Below are 18,936 nucleotides of genomic sequence, written 5' to 3' on the forward strand. Positions count from 1 at the left end.
GCAGCGTTTCCAACCTGAACATTGACAGTTTTGTATTATCCTCATAAGCGAGTTTGGGACGGCATTGTCGTGGAACAAGATGACCCCATTCGTCAATTTTCCGCGTAGTTTGTTCTTTATTGTGACGCGCAGCCGATCTGGTGTTTTACAATAACGAAATAAATTGACAGTCTCTCAAGATTTAGCAAATTCTATCAGGAATGGCCCCTGAAGATCGAAAAAAAAAGAAGTGAACAACACCTTTCCGGCGGAAATGAAGGCCTTTCCTTTCTTGGAGGTGGGGAATTCGATTGTTTCCACCGTAAGCTTTGCTGTCGTGTTTCAGGTTCGTAGAAGTGGCACCATGGTTCATCCCCGATCATAATTGGAGACAAAAAGTGGTCACCCTTATTGTGATACCGGATCAGATGAGTCAAGGCAGCGCTCAACTTCTCCGTCTTCTGGCCGTAGTTCAAAATCTTGGGCAACCATTGCGCACACAAGAGCGGATAACCGAGATGTTCATTAATTATGGTGTGAACGGTGACGGTAAACCGAACCGTGACTGATGTTCACACGCTCTGCAAGTTCATCTATACTTATCTTCCGTTCTTGTCTCATCAGCTCATCAACCTTTGCAGTTTCGTTAGGTGTGATTGCACGATGGTTTTGGCTCGGCCTTGGATTGTCTTTGCAACTTTCACGTGTTTCTTTGAATAGTTTGCTCGAACGCTTCACAGTGGCCAATTAATGCAATGTTCAACGTACACGGCAGCCATACAGCGACTAATTTCTTTTTGGGAAATACCTTCAGCTGTCAAAAACCTCAGGGCACCACGCTTCTCAACTTCTAGAGCATCCGTTATGTCGAGCAACCATGTTCAACCCAGTGCATGAGAGCATTAAACAACCTTGATACTCACACCTGCGTGTCACTTATGTAATAAAGAGATGCCTCTGTGTCACGTGCGTGCCTCGCAGATAATGGACCGAACAATTATTGCTCGGGGTGGGTTGGGTCACTTTCATATTACTCGTCTTCGTACATTGGAAATCCGAAAATACAATGTCATATACAAATGCGAAGATGCAGCTTGATAAAAGGGAAAGAAGTTTCACTGGAAACGAAGTTCACTGCACGTATACACAAAACCCCGCAAAAAGATATTTAAATATACGTATTAGTCTCCAATAAATCTACGTATGTAAAAAAAGTCACTCTATACAATGCGTCAAAGAAGGCAAATAAACATGTTGCGCAATCAGACATTCCGGGAATCCTAGATCCCACCCCCATTCCATCCACTCGCCCCGTTCTATCACCCGCGACGGAAGGCGGTGCGCTTGCTCTCCGCTTTCTCTTTTGCGCACACAAGACTGAGCCGCCATCGTCTTCTCACCCATTCCAGTCCCTTATCCCCCTCCTTACACTTTCACTCGCACATGCAGCATGCGGCGCGCGCTCACGATGTTATCGCCCTTGGACTTTATACTAAACATGAGGGTGACAGAGACGGCAGAAATGTACCTGGAGTGTCCGTGTAATTGCTATCGCAATACTATATATACTATGGACTATCCGGCAACTGAAGCATCCCGTGGCCCATTACTGTCCGCAAAAGAAGTAACAAAATCGAACTTTCAACATACGCCAATTCGCTGCGCCACAACGTCTTTCTTTTTTCTTTTGTGGGGCCGGGGCACCGAAATGAAAAAAGCGCGAAGTATGTTGGCCACAATCAAATGCCTACTTTGGGCACCTAATGTAGCTACCGAAAGAATATCGAAGAAAACGTGAGACGCTTACTACCGAGAGCCATACGCATACTGCTCGGTATCCTACACTGGCGAGACAAGACTTTCCGGAGAGGTTGCGCTCAAGCGAACACGGTGCGTCGAGTCCCCACAGTGATGGCGGTGAGCGACGATAGTTTCTTTTTCTCGTCTGCTAGCCAGAAATTGCCCAAAACTCTGCCAGGTGAAAATCCACTCGGCCAGAGGAAAGCGAACGCGCACCGAAGGCCGCCGCGCGGTGGTCGGGGTAACTCCAGTTTGTATAGGTGTTCTGTGGTAACACGAAAAAAACTCATGCGCTCTGGCTGCCTCTGGCAGCCCGCGAGTAGGGTAGCGAGGACAAAAAAATTGAAGAGGCTCAATGTGTCCTCGCGAATAAAAGTCGAAGAAGAAAAAATAAATAAGAACGTAGTTACCTTGGCTGACTTTAGTGTTTGACATGGATGCTTTGGCTGTTTGGATCCGACCTGCTGGTACGATCTGTTGGGAACTCGGCGCTGACGCCCGTGGTTGTACCTGGGTCGCAAGCCCCAAGGGTAGCGTTGGCCTGGCGGCCTGGGGTACAACTGGAAGCATCCGAAGGTCCCGGCAAAGCATGAGTCGACTGGTAACAACGAAACAACTTGTTTATTTTAACATCGCAAAGAGTTGGCGGTCAGGTTGACCGAAGTAGAGAGACGGGAGAGCACTTTACTCAGCAGAAGAAATCGGAGCCCTCCTTTTGGCGTCCGGGGGCAGCTGTTTTTATACTCTCGCAGTTGAGGGCAAGAAGGAACCCCTCAAAAGACGAGCACGTGAATGTACAATGGGCTAATGGTGACGCACACTGTCGTAGCGATGCCGTAGCACCATGTCGAGCACGATCTCGTAGCACCCTGTCGAGCACGATCTCGTAGCACCCTGTTGTAGCGCTGCCGGTCGGGCACAATGACTGTAATGAGAGGATGATCCCTGCTTTGGCATCGCCTGTTTCGGGCATAATGACTGGAATGAGAGGATGATCCCTGCTTTGGCATCGCCTGTTTCGGGCACAATGACTGGAATGAGAGGATGATCCCTGCTTTGGCATCGCCTGTTTCGGGCACAATGACTGGAATGAGAGGATGATCCTTTGCGGTCGCATCGCCGCAGTCGCGCCTGGAAACACCTGGCGATGAGCGTTGCGGCGACGACGATTGGGCCAAAAATGTCTGCCGCCCCGCCGCAGTCGCGCCGGCAAAACCACGTGTCGCAGGCGAATCGCAACAGACCGCCCCGCCGGGGGAAGGAGATCCCGATGGACAGGGGACTGCATCCGCTGTCCGGAGGGATGTCGCTCGATGATGCACATAACCGAAGTCGGGCGTCCCTCGACGTTTCTTGAGCGCAGCGCACCGAGAAGGCCTCGTTCTCTCGTTCAGGTTCGCACGGGACACTGCAAAGTGACTTCGGGAGAGTTCACATTTTTGTTCTCGTTCCCGGCAAGCGTTAGAACTACGCTGAAACTCAACCGCTCAGTCAGCAAGCACGGCACAACCCTCACTAAGCCCTACCAGGCTCTTTCCCCTTTTTATACCACTGCCTAGTTCCTTACAGTAGTCTAGCATCACTCAGAACGCGTCCACAAATTGGAAAATTGCACTAGAAAGCATATCATCACTTTGAAACACTAAACAAAAGCAATATGTTAAAAAAAATCCTGCCTCAGGAAGAAAAACATCAGTAACCAACAATTTTGAGGCTGATTCCTACGTTAGGGGCTTCGACTTAAGCCATCGGCGTTACCGTTGAGACTCCCCTTTTTGTAACGCACCTCAAAGGAATATTGTTGTAAAGCGAGGCTCCAGCGCAGGAGGCGGCCATTTTTGGGAGAGATGGTCTGCAGCCATTGGAGAGGGCAGTGATCCGTCTCAATGATAAACCTCGAGCCGGCTAGATAGCATGACAATTTCTGAACGGCCCACACGAGACACGCACACTCTTTCTCGGTGGCGCTATACGCCTGCTCACGACTGGACAGCTTACGACTAGCATACAGGACGGGGTGTTCTACTTCTCCATTTTCCCGTTGACACAGTACAACGCCCATGCCTCGCTCACTAGCATCGCACTGAACAATGAACCCTTTTGCATAGTCTGGCGATCGTAGCACAGGCTGGCTTGTTAGGGCACTCTTTAGGGCGCTAAAAGCTCTTTCCTTTGTCTCGTCCCAGACGACTGTTTGAGGCTCTGTTTTTCTTAGAGCATCCGTCAGGGGAGCCGCGATATCAGAGTACCTAGGGATGTACCTCTGATAGTAGCCGGCGACACCCAAGAACGACCGAATATCGGTCTTGGTGCGCGGTTGCGGAAAGTCTCGCACAGCGGCCACTTTTATTTCAGAGGGGCGGCGACGACCCTGACCAATCACGCGACCGAGGTAGACAACCTCGGCCTGTGCTAACTGGCACTTAGGAGCCTTGACTGTCAAGCCCGCTTCGCGCAGGCGGGTTAGCACTGCCCGCAAGTGTGTCATATGCTCAGACCAGGATGCGGAGAATATCGCTACGTCGTCTAGATACGGTAAAGCGAATTCTTGCTGTCCCCGCAACACTTTATCCATGAGGCTTGAAAAACAGTATGGCGCGTTCTTCAAACCAAAACTCAACACTTTAGGACGGAATGTTCCCATTGGTGAAATGAACGCCGCATACCTACTAGCCTCTTCTGTGAGTGGAACCTGCCAATAACCCCTGACAAGATCTAGGGTGGAAATAAACTGAGCGCTACTAACTTTCTCAAGGCGCTCCTCGATGTTAGGGATCGGATAAATTTGATCCTTAGTGATGGAATTAAGCCTGCGGTAGTCGACGCAAGGACGAGGTTCCTTGCCCGGTACCTCAACTAAAATCAAAGGGGAGGTATAATCACTCTCACCTGCCTCAATAACACCGAGCTGTAGCATTTTCTTTACCTCAGCCTCCATAATATCGCTCTGGCGGGGTGACACCCGATACGCCTTGGATCGTACTGGCTCTGTGGAGGTAAGTTCTATATCATGAGTAAGTACAGAAGTCCTACCAGGCCTCTCAGAGAACAGACCTTGAAACTCTTGTAATAGCTGGTGTAGTTCGGTTTTCTGCTCAGGCGACAGCGGTGCTTTACTGATAAGGTCACTAATGACTTGACCGGTGTCTTCCCTGTTCGTCACTGAGCCTAGTCCCGGAAGCTCGACCGGAAGCTCTTCAGGAACGTTTACCATCATGCACACCACTGCTTCCCTTTGTCTATAAGGTTTGAGCAGATTACAGTGGTAAACTTGCTGTGCTTTCCGCTTTCCTGGCAGACTTACCACGTAGTTAACGTCCGACAGTTTCTGAACAATTCGTGCTGGGCCCTCCCACTGCACGTCTAGTTTGTTGTTTAGCGATGTGCGCAATATCATGACCTCATCGCCAACCTCAAAACGACGGGCCCTGGCTGTCCGATCATAATAAACCTTGGCCCTCTGCTGGGCCTTTGTCATTGCTTCACCTGACAACTCCTGTGCCCTTCTTAAGCGTTCGAGGAGCTTAAGTACGTACTCCACCACGACTGGGTCGTCGCCCCTACCTTCCCATGATTCTCGAAGCATGCGAAGCGGAGATCGAAGCGAGCGACCGTACACCAGTTCAGCTGGCGAAAACCCCGTAGCCGCATGCGGCGCGGTCCTTAAAGCAAACATCACCCCAGGCAGACACAGCTCCCAGTCAGTTCGATGTTCAAAACACAACGCTCTCAACACGCGCTTCATGACGGAGTGGAGCTTCTCAACGGAATTCGACTGTGGGTGGTACACTGAGCTGTGTAACAGCTTTACCCCACACCTTTCGAGAAAAGTTGTCGTCAAAGCGCTTGTAAACACTGTGCCCTGATCTGATTGGATTTCCGCAGGGAAACCAACTCGCGCAAATATGGACAGTAGTGCATTAACTATCTCAACTGAGCTGAGTTCTTTAAGCGGCACTGCTTCAGGGAACGTTGTCGCTGGGCAGATCACAGTCAAAATGTGTCTGTACCCCGTGGCTGTTACCGGCAGAGGTCCCACAGTATCAATAACGAGCCGTCTAAAAGGCTCCGTTATGATAGGTACCAATTTCAACGGCGCCCTCGATTTGTCCCCTGGTTTGCCCACCCGCTGACAAGTGTCACATGTCCTCACGAAATGGTCTGCGTCCCGAAAACACCCTGGCCAATAGTACTCTTGCAAGAGACGGTCCTTAGTTTTCTTAACTCCTAGGTGTCCGGACCACGAACCCCCGTGTGACAAGCGCAACAGATCCTGACGATAGCATTGAGGCACGACCAGCTGATCGAACTCCACTCCTCTGCGGTCTAGATACTTCCGGTACAGGACTCCACCTCTTTCCACAAAACGCGCAGTTTTCCTGGCGATACCTTCTTTGACATTGCAGCGCACGTTTTCCAGGCTGCCATCCTTTTTTTGCTCGGCTATCAAAGCCGACCGGCTGACTTTTAGCAACCTATCAAGTCCGTCTGACGTAGGCGCGATGAGCAAATCAGTAGATAGCTCTTCTAACTTTCCCGTGTCGGGCGTTTCCTCTCCAGTATCTGGCGCCTTTAACGTTACAGACTCAAGTTTATTCAGTTCGGGCGTGCTCTGAATATCAGCTTGCTGCGCCTCTGACCCTTTTTCGTTGATTGATAACGTCGGCCCCGCAACTACCGCCTTTGCAGCGAGCTCCCGAACCTTCGATCTGGTTAAGGCCTGAACACTAGCTTCACCAAACAAAAGCCCCTTCTCGCGCAGGAGGTGATCGGACCTGTTTGAAAATAGGTACGGGTACTGGGGGGGCAGCATAGATGACACTGCCGCCTCCGTCTCAAGCGCTCCGAAAGGTCCTTCAATAAGCACTTTTGCTACCGGCAGACACACGCTATGAGCTTCCACGGCTTGCTTGATCCATGCGCACTCGCCCGTGAACATATGGGGTTCTACGTAAGACGGGTGAACTACATCCATCGTAGCTGCGGAATCGCGAAGCACTCGGCACTCTTTCCCGTTCACGAGGAGGTCTCGCATGTAAGGCTCGAGAAGCTTCATGTTCTCGTCAGTGCTGCCTATTGAAAAAAACACAACTTTTGGTGTTGTTTCCGGACACTGCGCCGAAAAGTGACCCGGCTTCTGGCACGTATAACACAAGCGCGCTCGCCTCATCTCGAACCGCTTTCTGCGTTTGGCTGCCGCCGTCTCTTTACGTTTGGTCGGACTGCTTTCACTCGCATCCTCACTACGCGTGTCCCCCTTTAATCTCATGGGCGTGAACTTCGGCCTCTCAAACTTCGAGCCAAATTCACCCTTTTGACCGTCCTTAGCTCCGCGAGCCCGACGCGTCACAAACTCCTCGGCTAGCTCAGCGGCTTTAGCCACCGTACAAACGTCTGGCCTATCCAAGACCCAGTATCGCACGTTCTCCGGTAACCGACTATAAAACTGTTCTAGCCCGAAGCACTGCAGAACTTTATCGTGGTCACCAAACGCTTTCTCTTCTTTGAGCCACTCCTGCATGTTCGACATAAGCCTATACGCAAACTCTGTATATGACTCACTTTTGCCTTTCTCATTGTCCCGAAACTTCCGACGGAACGCCTCCGCAGACAGCCGGTACTTTTTTAGCAGACTCGATTTTACTTTGTCGAAATCCTCTGCTTCCTCTCTATCCAAGCGAGCGACTACGTCGGCCGCCTCGCCGGGTAACAAAGTGAGCAAGCGCTGTGGCCACGTTTCCCGAGAGAACCCCTGCTTCTCGCACGTTCGCTCAAAGTTAACCAGGAACAAACCAATGTCCTCTCCAAGCTTAAACGGCCGCATCAGGTCAGTCATTTTGAACAATACGCGTTCTCCTGCACCGTGTGCCTGACTTCCATTACGAGCGCGTTCCATCTCTACCTCAAGACGCTTCATTTCCAAAGCGTGTTGACGGTCACGCTCTTGTTGCTCTCGCTCTTTCTGTTCTTTAAGTTCGCGCTCTTCTTTTTCTTTTTGCTCTTTAAGTTCGCGCTCCTGTCTTTTTGCAGTCTCCCTCTCTTCAATAGTCTCAAGGCATTCCGACAGCTCGTCATCCTCAGCCTCTAACTCAAGAATAGCCTTTAGCAGTTCAGGTTTTCTTAGTTTGTCTGAGACATCCAGACCCAACTCTCTTGCAAGCTCCAACAATTTCGGTTTGCGCAACGACTTCAAATCCATGGCTGCTCTGAATGCTGCTTTCTCTACTGCCTATTATTGTCTTGCCGCAACTAACCCGGCAGCAACGACAACCACAATTACCAGCTCTGTTTCTAACACTAACAAAAAGCCTGGCAAAGCTCAGAAGAAGAAAGTCCCGCACTCACCAAACCTCGCAGCCAAGAGTCCAGCGCAGTCGTTCCGCTGCAGGCAACCAGTCATCACACAGGGCTCGTTGCACTGCTCCCGGATCGTCGTTGAGCTGCTCAGCATACAGTCAACTGCATCTCTTCGCTGCTGGCCTCCGTTGTCGCGATCTCACCGCTGGCAGACAGTTGTTTGAAGTCGGAGGCGATCTCACCGCTGCCAACCAGATGTTTGGATCCGACCTGCTGGTACGATCTGTTGGGAACTCGGCGCTGACGCCCGTGGTTGTACCTGGGTCGCAAGCCCCAAGGGTAGCGTTGGCCTGGCGGCCTGGGGTACAACTGGAAGCATCCGAAGGTCCCGGCAAAGCATGAGTCGACTGGTAACAACGAAACAACTTGTTTATTTTAACATCGCAAAGAGTTGGCGGTCAGGTTGACCGAAGTAGAGAGACGGGAGAGCACTTTACTCAGCAGAAGAAATCGGAGCCCTCCTTTTGGCGTCCGGGGGCAGCTGTTTTTATACTCTCGCAGTTGAGGGCAAGAAGGAACCCCTCAAAAGACGAGCACGTGAATGTACAATGGGCTAATGGTGACGCACACTGTCGTAGCGATGCTGTAGCACCATGTCGAGCACGATCTCGTAGCACCCTGTCGAGCACGATCTCGTAGCACCCTGTTGTAGCGCTGCCGGTCCGGCACAATGACTGTAATGAGAGGATGATCCCTGCTTTGGCATCGCCTGTTTCGGGCATAATGACTGGAATGAGAGGATGATCCCTGCTTTGGCATCGCCTGTTTCGGGCACAATGACTGGAATGAGAGGATGATCCCTGCTTTGGCATCGCCTGTTTCGGGCACAATGACTGGAATGAGAGGATGATCCCTGCTTTGGCATCGCCTGTTTCGGGCACAATGACTGGAATGAGAGGATGATCCTTTCCGGTCGCATCGCCGCAGTCGCGCCTGGAAACACCTGGCGATGAGCGTTGCGGCGACGACGATTGGGCCAAAAATGTCTGCCGCCCCGCCGCAGTCGCGCCGGCAAAACCACGTGTCGCAGGCGAATCGCAACATGGCGTAGGTGAAAAAAACATGTTGGTATTCTTTATGTGTCATGACGGCCCAAATGAACCACCCCAACGCTTCATCTCATCCGACATCGCTGCTGGCTTTGTCAATTGTCTGAAAGTGTGTTGATTTAGGTTGTCTCTTGTATTGTCCGATGTAGCATTTTAGAAAAGTCAATGCACCTTTGGCGTCCAATATTTATACAAACATCAAACTCCCAAAGTTCCGCAATTGAAAATCTAAAGCACAGCTTCGGGAATGTCAATGCACCTTTCACATCAAAATTTTATGAGAGCTTTATACCCATAAGTCTCGGAATTGACATCCACGCGCTGCGTAGATTCCGCGGCCTGCGCAAGATGCCGTGGCGAGCCGGTTCGCCATCAAAACACCCTTGAAACTTTGTGCTCGGATGGGGCTGCTTGGCGTTTTGTGACTCCCGGTGCATGGGCGCTGCCGCGAAATCCAACGCGAGTTCGCAAGGTTCGCGCTGAAATGTCTTTCCGAGCGTGAAAAGGACATTCTAGAGAAAATTCAGAATGAGTTCCAGCACCAGGGATTGCTTGTATGTGCGGTGCATGGACAGCACGAAAAAATATCGGGGGCCGGGGCTGAAGCCTCCTAAGCCCCCCCCCCCCCCCCACTCTCACTCCGCCCATGGCTACGCCCCTGGCTGTCGGTACACAAAAGGAAAACTTCACAGGGCGGCTCTCTATGATAGAAGAAAAGAAAATGACCCTTCATTACATATCTCACAAAGGCCAGTATATGTTCCTGCATATTACGTGAGCCAGACGCGGGATTAGAAGTAAATCTGCCATTTCTCAAAACTAGATCACCTGCGTAACTTCTACAAAAGTTGAGATGCGAGCCAAATATGAGGCATTACAACGCAGTATAGTTCATTCGTGGTCGTGATCTTTTATGTGTTCTCGAAGAATTCAATCACTAATTAGAAATATTTCATATATTTCTTGTTTGGTTGTAGTTAATATTTTCAGATACATAAAAGAAGCTTCACTGTGCGATGTGATGTCGAAAGGTTCTGAAAGCAGTAGTTCGGTTCAAGTATGCCACAGCTACTATCGGCAATGTCACGCATGCCATACTGGCGAACACAGTAATGACCTCTGCATGGAGCGCATAAATTACACCGTTCAGTCATGAGTAAATGAGCCCTGCTGTCATTCGGACTGACATTTGGGATGGAAATCTGAATTGCGTTATATAGAGGTTGCAAAAAAGTTTGTAATTGTCTTGAGAGCATAAGCTCTCTCGCAACCCCGTATGCTTTACGATATGCGAAGGTGGGCTAAAGCGCCTGCTGACGTTAGCGCCTGCAAATCTTTTGATAGTACTCTCGGGATTTTACAGGGCGATATCGAATTTTAAATTCTGGCAATATAGCCGGCGTATCTGACGTTAGTGCACAAGCTTCAACTAGTTTATCTGAGCCCCGAAGACGAGGTTTTCGAATGAGTAACTTAGTGGTGCGCCCCCCTTTTCTGACAACAATAAGTGTTTAGTGAATGTAATCGCATCAAAGCCTCAAACAGGGGAGGGAATGAAAAAGTCTGAGTGACACTCATTTATCAGTGATCTATTTATTTTTATTAAGTTGGTATTGTATTTCTCCCTAAAATTCTCAAAAATAAGTATCTTCTTCGCTCGAAAGTTTTCCAGAATTTTGTGATCAAAGTTTGCACGCATTACTAAGCGGGAGTACCGCTCACTTCGTTCATATTTGCTTTGCGAAGTTCTACTGCAATGAAATTTGTCTTGCCATTTTTTGCAATTGATGAATGTCCCAACACACGCAAAACTCTAGAAAAAGAAAAATTGTGATTATCAGACCGTCATAACATTTTTTTTATAGTTTTAGTGAAATAAAAATAAAGGAGACAGACGTATTCACATTCTCATGTTGAGGGCTACTCCTTTTAACATACAAGCAACCATAATATATAGATCAAAGAACAACGTCATATGTTCAGGATAATCCCGATAATGCATTTCTATGCACGTGGGAACATCACGAGAAGAAAGTCGAGGACAAGTTGCACAGCACTCAGCTCCTACATTTACGAGTATAAAAGTTTCGAAAGATATATACCAGGCAATGACGAAGAATGAGATGAGCAGGTGCCCAATAACGAAGATAAACATATGAAATAATGCTCCCCCAGAGATAAGACCGTTAAAAGGGAACTTCTTATCGCAAGAGGCGGAGTTATAAAAGAAAAGCGTATTTCAATATAATGCTCTGCGAATGAGTTCAGGTTTCGCTATTTAGGAATTCGATGTGTACCGACGTCTAAAGCACTGCCTTATCTTGCTCCTGTGATCGCTTCGGAAGCCGCCGCGTTCACAGCCAATATAAACGTGCGCTGCGTCCTTGTCTCGTATAATGTTTTCATCACTTTGCTTTTCATACTTCCTATCGGCCTCTTTATTATCGTCATAACCATCGATATTGCTACGTATCCTGGGGAAATTTTTTTCAATGTCGATGTCGGCAATAAGAGAGTAACATTCGGATGAATGGGAAATACGAGTACCAAATTAATTTGCATTCATGCAAACAGCAATCGTTTGACCTGCTTAAAAAGGTTTTTCGTGATTTCTTCAACTTCGGAAATGGATGTCAGTACTCCTTTAGAGGCAGTGTAAGCAATTGAACACAGGAAAATACAACGGGGAGAAACGAAACCCACCTTAAACAGCCTGCTACAACGGTCATGTACGAGTCACTCAAAAGACCAGGAGGGTCCTGCACCCGGCGTGAGCTGTGACATACACTCGGAATGTCTGGGCGTTCTGTCAAGCGGGAAAAGCGCCTACCGCGTTTTGACCCTGCATACTACGCGCACGTACATTTCCGCTTCTGGTTTACTCCCGACAGACTCAGAGATTCATGCGGAGCGACTGGCATCGGCTTTCGCCTTCGGCGTCTGGTGACGTCAGCACGCTCTCACACACAGAGAAAGAGGAGCTGAGCGTTCATTGAGGCAATGTATCATTGTGCCTTCACTGGTATCTGTGGCCTCGCTGATCGGCGGCACATATTTGGCGGTGCGATGCGGCGGCCTCCCTCTTCACGCTGTCATTTGGTCCGTATTGAGGTCAGTGCGAGCCCCTGCACGTGCCTTGATCCGCTCCTTGAGATGTGGAACTATTTTACAGCGCGCAGCTAAGTGAACATCCCTACCTCTCTCCGTGTGTCTAGAATGCGCAGTCAAACATGGGTGAAGGCTGGCGGGAGAGGAGAGCGTGAGGAGCAGTGCCGTAATCGCGCGGTGTCCTTGACTCTACCGCGCGTGCAGCAGAGTGGCACGGAGATCCAAGTGGGAAAGCGCCTGGCCGAGAAAGGAGAGAACTGGTCAACTTCCTTCATGGTTTTATTACCTTGCGACTGTTTCATGTGATAGAAAGAAGGCGTAAATGACCCCGTCATTCCTGGGAGAAGAGAATAACTGCCGGCACTAAAACAACTGCATATTTTCTCCGGAGAGAGCAGCCGGCATGGCATTCATTAAAACCAAAGCGGTTATGAAAGACATGACGACTGCCTTTTCCCACAGTCGAGAGTGCAACGACGATTACAAAATAATGCAACACGTGACTTACAGTTTGGAAACGTATGCATGAAGCGCTCTGCGACGAATGGTATGTCACAGTTTAGTACGCTGTAAAAGCAGGACTGGGAAGCAGCACACGATCGGAAATGTCAGTGCTTCAGTCGATAAAAAATGGCACTTGCTCGTGTTTCGACAACTTTTTGAGCATTTGTTAGGCAGGTAAAATAGAATACGGTATAGCCGGAACCATCACAAGGAACCCAAATGTCTTGCTGGGAAGACGTTTCAAATTAAAACAGGCGGAGGGGGGCACATTCTGTAAGAGTCCACCTAGTGGAGTTTCCATTTCGGCCGCTGCTGACTGGCTAGGGCCCCTCGTCTTCTCCTCGCTCTTGCAGCGGCAACCAATCGGCAGCGGCCGAAATGGAGACTCCACTAGATGGACTCGTACAGAATACAGCCTCCCCCCCCCCCCCCTGAACTGCAAATCGTATCTGGAAGACTCTTGTGCAGGCCTCTGTGTAATTATCGGCAGCGATATCAGCAAGTACTCATGATTACTTGTTTTGTAGCGATTTCCGCAGACACATGTTAATTGGATATAGTTCAAGTTTCGTTCTCCGTGTTGGCCTTGTTCTTGCGTGCTGAAATTTGCAGTTAAGTAAAGCAGCGGCTTGCCTTTCAATTCTGCGAAAACTTCGTTAAAACTTGGTGGAGACTATTGATGAAATCAACATTAGTGATAAAAGGCACCCTTTGGGCCGTTTTTTACAAGCACAATTTCTTTCCTTTAAAGCGTTAAACACCGTTCTATCAAATATGAGTTCATCATTATCGATGTCATTCACCTCACATATTGCCATTGGTCAATCACGACCGGCCAAAGAGGTTCAGTATGAACACGGTGTGAGGAGAATACAATATTTTCGTATCAAATCAGAACAAAAAATGACAACATGGAAGGCAGCGTCGACACACCAGTTTACGGCGCACGTCTATGATGCCAATAAGGTGTCTTGGCGATAAAAATTGTCATTATTTTGCACGCAAAGTTCACTAGATTAAGCAGTGCCTTGCTTCTTTTGTTTCCCCAAACAAATATACACTCTCAAAATCATGTCTTATATTTTTCACACATCACTACAATAAATACTACAATCTGAGCTATGTCACGTACTAAAATAATATTTTCAGAAAAGCATCATTTAGTCACCACAAGCCCCAGTGTGAAAGTTATGTAAAAAAAATTAGAGATGTATACAGGTGCTTAGTTTTTCAAGAATTTTTGATTATTGAAACAAACGTTATTTTAGGACCCGTTAACGTAGTAGGCAACAAATTATCGCTGTCTTCATCTTCATTGAGAATGTTATCCGTAATAAACAAAAGTGATATTACAGGATTCTTCATCCCGAAGCGCTGAATAGGCCGTAGTGAGGGTAGCCTGTAAAATGTCTACCCCCTGGAGTTTTCCAACAGAGCCAAAATCTAAAATCATGACTTCAGCCGGACGACCGCGGAGTGACTCTACTGACACTATCAAGCTAGATGTTTTCTGTGCTGCGTAAATGTCCTTAAGCCTGCACATGTTTTCGAGCTAATGTTCTAGTCGAGGTAATCATCAGCCATAATTCCCCCCAGTGTGCCTGGACACCTCTTTCTACTGATTTCGAACCATCTCTATACTACGAATAGCCGTTATCAACTGGGAAATAATGAAATTTCGACAAGATTTAAACAAAGCATGAAGCAACGTAACCTAAAAGTATTTTCGGTATCTGTCATGTTGAAGCTGCAAGAGTACACCTCGTCTTCCGACCACCTGCGAGGACGGGGAATATGGTACTGGACTCAGTCCCGTTTTGATCGCAGCTTCTATCTTTGCTGACTAATGACCTAGGTAACGCTCCAAGGTCCATGTTCCTTTGCTGCTCGCAAGCAAGGATAAATGTTAGTGGAGACACACAACAAACCTCGGCTCGCCACCTTCAAATAGCATCCCGTTAATCATGCGCGCGTGACAGTAAAACTCCTGCTTCAACTAAGTGTCCAGCTGCTTGATAAATGCGAAAAATAAGTACACCAGCGTGATTGCTATAGGACGTCGTCGGTATACCACCCGACCTTCCGAGAATCGCAAGCGGGGTATTTCGTTCGCAGCAGAGTGGAGGCAGCAATGTAGACACGGCGGAGGGTAATGAAATACCAGGAGAGCAGTTGCAGAGCGCTTTGTTTCATTCGTAGGCTACAAAGAAACGCGGTGCTCAAGAGAGAGCGGCTCCTTTGTACAGAATAATGAGGGTGTTTCCCTTTCTTTTGAGCCCTGTCATTTTTTTTTTTTTGATATGCTTTATGTGGTCCGGAGTGAAGCTATTTTTCCAATTACCAGTTATTCCGTTCCGTACAAACTGTCTAGTTCTTAGCTTCTTTATTACTTCTGTTTTGAATATATGTGGCTGGTACCTTCCAGCCACTTCCAATATCTCGACTGCTTTTGTACCACATACCGTGAATTCCTCGTTGAATCTCTTCAATGGTCTTCATGGTGGGCGCGTTCAACCTTCTGTCAAAAGTTTCCTGCTGCTAATTTATCTTCCTGCCGGAGGTCTAGCCTAGAAATGTGGCTATTTAAAGGATTCTGGTGCGGCGTGCCATTTTTCAGGTCTTTGTGGGTGACACCGCGCACGTTACAGTTGTTTCTGTGGTAGTACCATGAGCTGTGGTGGCCAGAGTAGTCGTCGAATCGCGCTTTTATTTGGAAGAAAATGTCGGAGAACTTGTCGAGCGGCTGCTCGGCAAAACGGTACGTAGGGGATGACTTGCACTGATAATAGTATGAAACGCAGCAGTCGTAGGGGTTACGGCTGACGTATATGTATTGGGCTTGTGGAGAGTAGGCAACGTGTCGAAAGGCAAGCTGCGTTTTTATCGCGGCAGGACGCGGCAAAGATTCCGTGGCTCCAGCTGTGGTCATCTCTGGAAAGGGTGACCTCCACTTGAACTATTCCAAGTCCTGTAACATAAAGATAGTTTACATGTAGATGGTAAGTTTAACTTCAAAAAGATGCACGCGTACTAGAAACGAGGGTGAGTGATTACCGCTGAGACATTGCAGAAATGGGCAGTGACATAGTTTCAAGACTGCGTACAGACTAATTGATATTGAAGAGATACAGAGGTACATTGCCTGCAGTCGGGGCCAGCTTTAGCTCTGATGGAACCTTTTAAAAAACAGACAAATATACATACTTTTACATAGTGTTTCATCGTCGTTCATTTATGTGTCTATATACAAACACCGCCGATCGTGATGGCAACATCCCACGTGTTATCTCCTGCCTCTGCCCAACTTAAGTAGATTAAACGGTCTATATAAGAATGTTATGCCTCTGGCTCACATTGTTTGAAAATAATTACAGGAATGTTTCGACAGAGCAAATCTTATTGGTTGATTGTGAAGAGGAATGTAACACGAAGAACCTAAATTTATGGAAACTTTCAAGGATTTGGCATAGATCTTGTCACAAACGAGCAGACGGGTACACATTCTACAAATAATGCTGCATATGTTTGCCGGGTAACATGCCTAACATGCTGATCCGAATGACAAAAATGATGCTAGAAATGACCCCCACAGGCACAGTACACACGCAGCCAACATACACGATCAAAAAGGACAAGGGCACACGGTGACAAGGCAATAACCATGTGCAGTTCAGGCCTGTGCCGTGAATAAAAAAGCGCGATACCCCATCTCACGATTACTCTCGATGATAACACGTTTGAATTTGTTCATTATAGCGACATAACATATGGCTTCCACAGAAACGCATTACCGTTGGAGCACCAAACCCTACAAATGTCAAACAGATGGCCGAAACGGGACATTCAAACGTCCCAAGGACATGCGTAAAAGTCCTGTAGATAATATTTGGATGTCCGTGGGATCGTCCCATGCAGGAGAATTGACGTTCGCAGAAACGTCCCACGAACGTCACAACAGGATATTCGGACGTTCAAGAGATGTTTAAATATGGGTTCTTCCTATTGCATAATCCCAAGTACGTCCGAAGGACATTTTTGTCAGGATATAGAACACTTCTGGGACGTTTCGTGTTGCCAATCGTCCGAACGACTTTTGTAGGACATTTGGTTGTCCATTTATGATATCCACAGGGCGTCCATATTGATAACAGTTTAGCGTAATAGGGACGTTCCTCAGAATGTGCCCTTAAAAAGTAAACTTGACCTGGATTTGTGTTGGCTTATGGAACAATGGTAAAAAAGAACTGCATGGGTCTTGAAGATGCATCCCAGCGATCGAATAAGGAGGCTAAACATTTTTGTCATACAAAAGCTGAAGCACCAAGAGACAGGCCAGGAATACAGCCATCCGCACATCAACGCATGCTTACGAAGGATGCAGTGCAGCTAAGCTTTGTGCACATAATGCCCTGCTACAATAAGTTAATACATGACATGGAACTTATTAAGATGCATTAAATCAAAAAGTGTAGCATAAACAACTATCAGTCACTAGATGCAAGCGATATTTTTTTGTGCTCGCAGGAACGAAGGTACAGAACTATGTTGAGCAGGCTGCTGAGTCATTTGACAATCTCATTAAAAATAAAGAATTCATTTCAGTAAAACAGCCGCAGGAAGATCAGAAGTTTAATTTTCAAATGTACTAAGCAGTTTTCATTAAAGCACATCAATGCAAACAAATAAGACTAAAACATTTCTTCATACAAACTCAGCCATTAGAGGTCATGGCCATGGCCAGTAAAAGTATGTTAAACTGTTTACGAATGCACCTTCCGTAGCAAAAAAATCTAAGAACTCGCCGTGGGACCACTACGCTAGGTTACCACGAAGCGTGAGGCGGGCTCATTTGCGTTGTCGCCGGCACATCAGCAGAAAAGTTGCTGGAAAGTTCCGATAGGTCATCCACTAGAATAAGTTACAAGAGCCTTTCTGCAGGCCCGCTTAAATAGTTACACACACTGTCCCAAGTAAATGCTCCAGATGTCAACTACATTAGGCCTTTAGGAGGTTACGTTATGCTAGTGCAGCGGTAGCACGCCAAAACAGCTGCAGTATGGCACCTCACTTATAATTCAAATGCACTCTGCGTCTGTGGCACATTCTCGTGAAGATCCTCAGACAAACATTTTCGAGTAGCAGTGAGATCATTTCAGTTGAGCTATTTTGCAGATGCACCTCAGCCAGCAAAATAATTTTCAAATCCCCTTTTAAGGGTGGGGCACAAAGGAAGTTAGTTGATGGCCTACTGCGAGCTGGCTCACTTCAGCGATTGCACGCATATAAACACAAAATTTGCTGAAAAGTGGACAGCGGCCTCAGTCATCATGAAAGGTATTTGATTCGGGATTTCTGCGGGCTTTTTTCAATGGTCGCACACGGTAAAAAATACTGAAGACTTTAGAGATACATTGCCCAGTAAGTAATTAATAATTAATTATTTATTGACGAATGAATTACTTATTTACAACAGTTGATTTAATCAAAGATGGACGATACATAATGATTTGAAAAGTGGCGGCTCTCCATATGAAGTGTCGATCGACTGCAAGACTACAAACATACCAATCCACAAAAAGGGAGGCGTTAAAGAATAGAAAAATCATAGGCCCGTTAGCTTACTCCCAGTATTATATAAAATATTCACCAAAATTATTTCCAATAGAATAAAGGCAACACTGGACTTTAGCCAACCAAGGGAGCAGGCTGGCTTCGGGAAGCGATACTTTACAATGGATCACATCCATGTCATTAATCAGGTAATCGAGAAATTCGCGGAGTGCAATCAACCTCTCTGTACGACTTTCGTAGATTAGTAGGAGGATACCTATAAAGGAAGGGATCAGACAAGGAGACACAATCCCTCCAATGCTATTCACTGCATGCTTGGAAGAAGTGTTCAAGCTATTAAACTGGGAAGGCTTAGGAGTGAGGATCGATGGCGAATATCTGAGCGACCTTCCGTTTGCCGATGACATTGTTCTATTCAGCAACACTGCAAACGAGTTGCAACAAATGATTGAGGATCTTAGCAGAAAGATTCTAAGAGTGGGGTTGAAGATTATTATGCAGAAGACAAAGATAATGATGAATAGCCGGGCAAGACAACATGAATTAAGGATCGCCACTCAGCCTCTAG

At 47.4% G+C, this 18,936-nt stretch overlaps 2 protein-coding genes across 5 annotated transcripts in view; both read right to left on the reverse strand.

The window, feature by feature from the left end:
- Positions 1–12,121, reverse strand: part of LOC142587823 (sulfotransferase ssu-1-like) — a 38,854-nt gene extending 26,733 nt beyond the window's left edge. For 2 of the 3 annotated variants that reach the window (XM_075699111.1, XM_075699112.1), the window contains exon 1: positions 11,889–12,121. The gene's annotated coding sequence lies outside the window, so the exon portion shown is untranslated. The remainder of the gene's footprint in view (positions 1–11,888) is intronic. The other variant, XM_075699110.1, reaches the window with a different exon arrangement.
- Positions 12,122–15,475: 3,354 nt separating this feature from the next.
- LOC142587824 (sulfotransferase ssu-1-like) overlaps positions 15,476–18,936 on the reverse strand; it is a 39,156-nt gene continuing 35,695 nt past the window's right edge. For both annotated transcript variants that reach the window (XM_075699115.1, XM_075699114.1), the window contains exon 4: positions 15,476–15,765. In XM_075699115.1, the coding sequence (XP_075555230.1) occupies positions 15,723–15,765 (43 nt within the window). In that variant the 3' untranslated portion in view covers positions 15,476–15,722. The remainder of the gene's footprint in view (positions 15,766–18,936) is intronic.

The sequence above is a fragment of the Dermacentor variabilis genome, chromosome 7 (assembly GCF_050947875.1).
Source record: "Dermacentor variabilis isolate Ectoservices chromosome 7, ASM5094787v1, whole genome shotgun sequence".
In the NCBI taxonomy this organism is placed as follows: Eukaryota; Metazoa; Arthropoda; class Arachnida; order Ixodida; family Ixodidae; genus Dermacentor; species Dermacentor variabilis.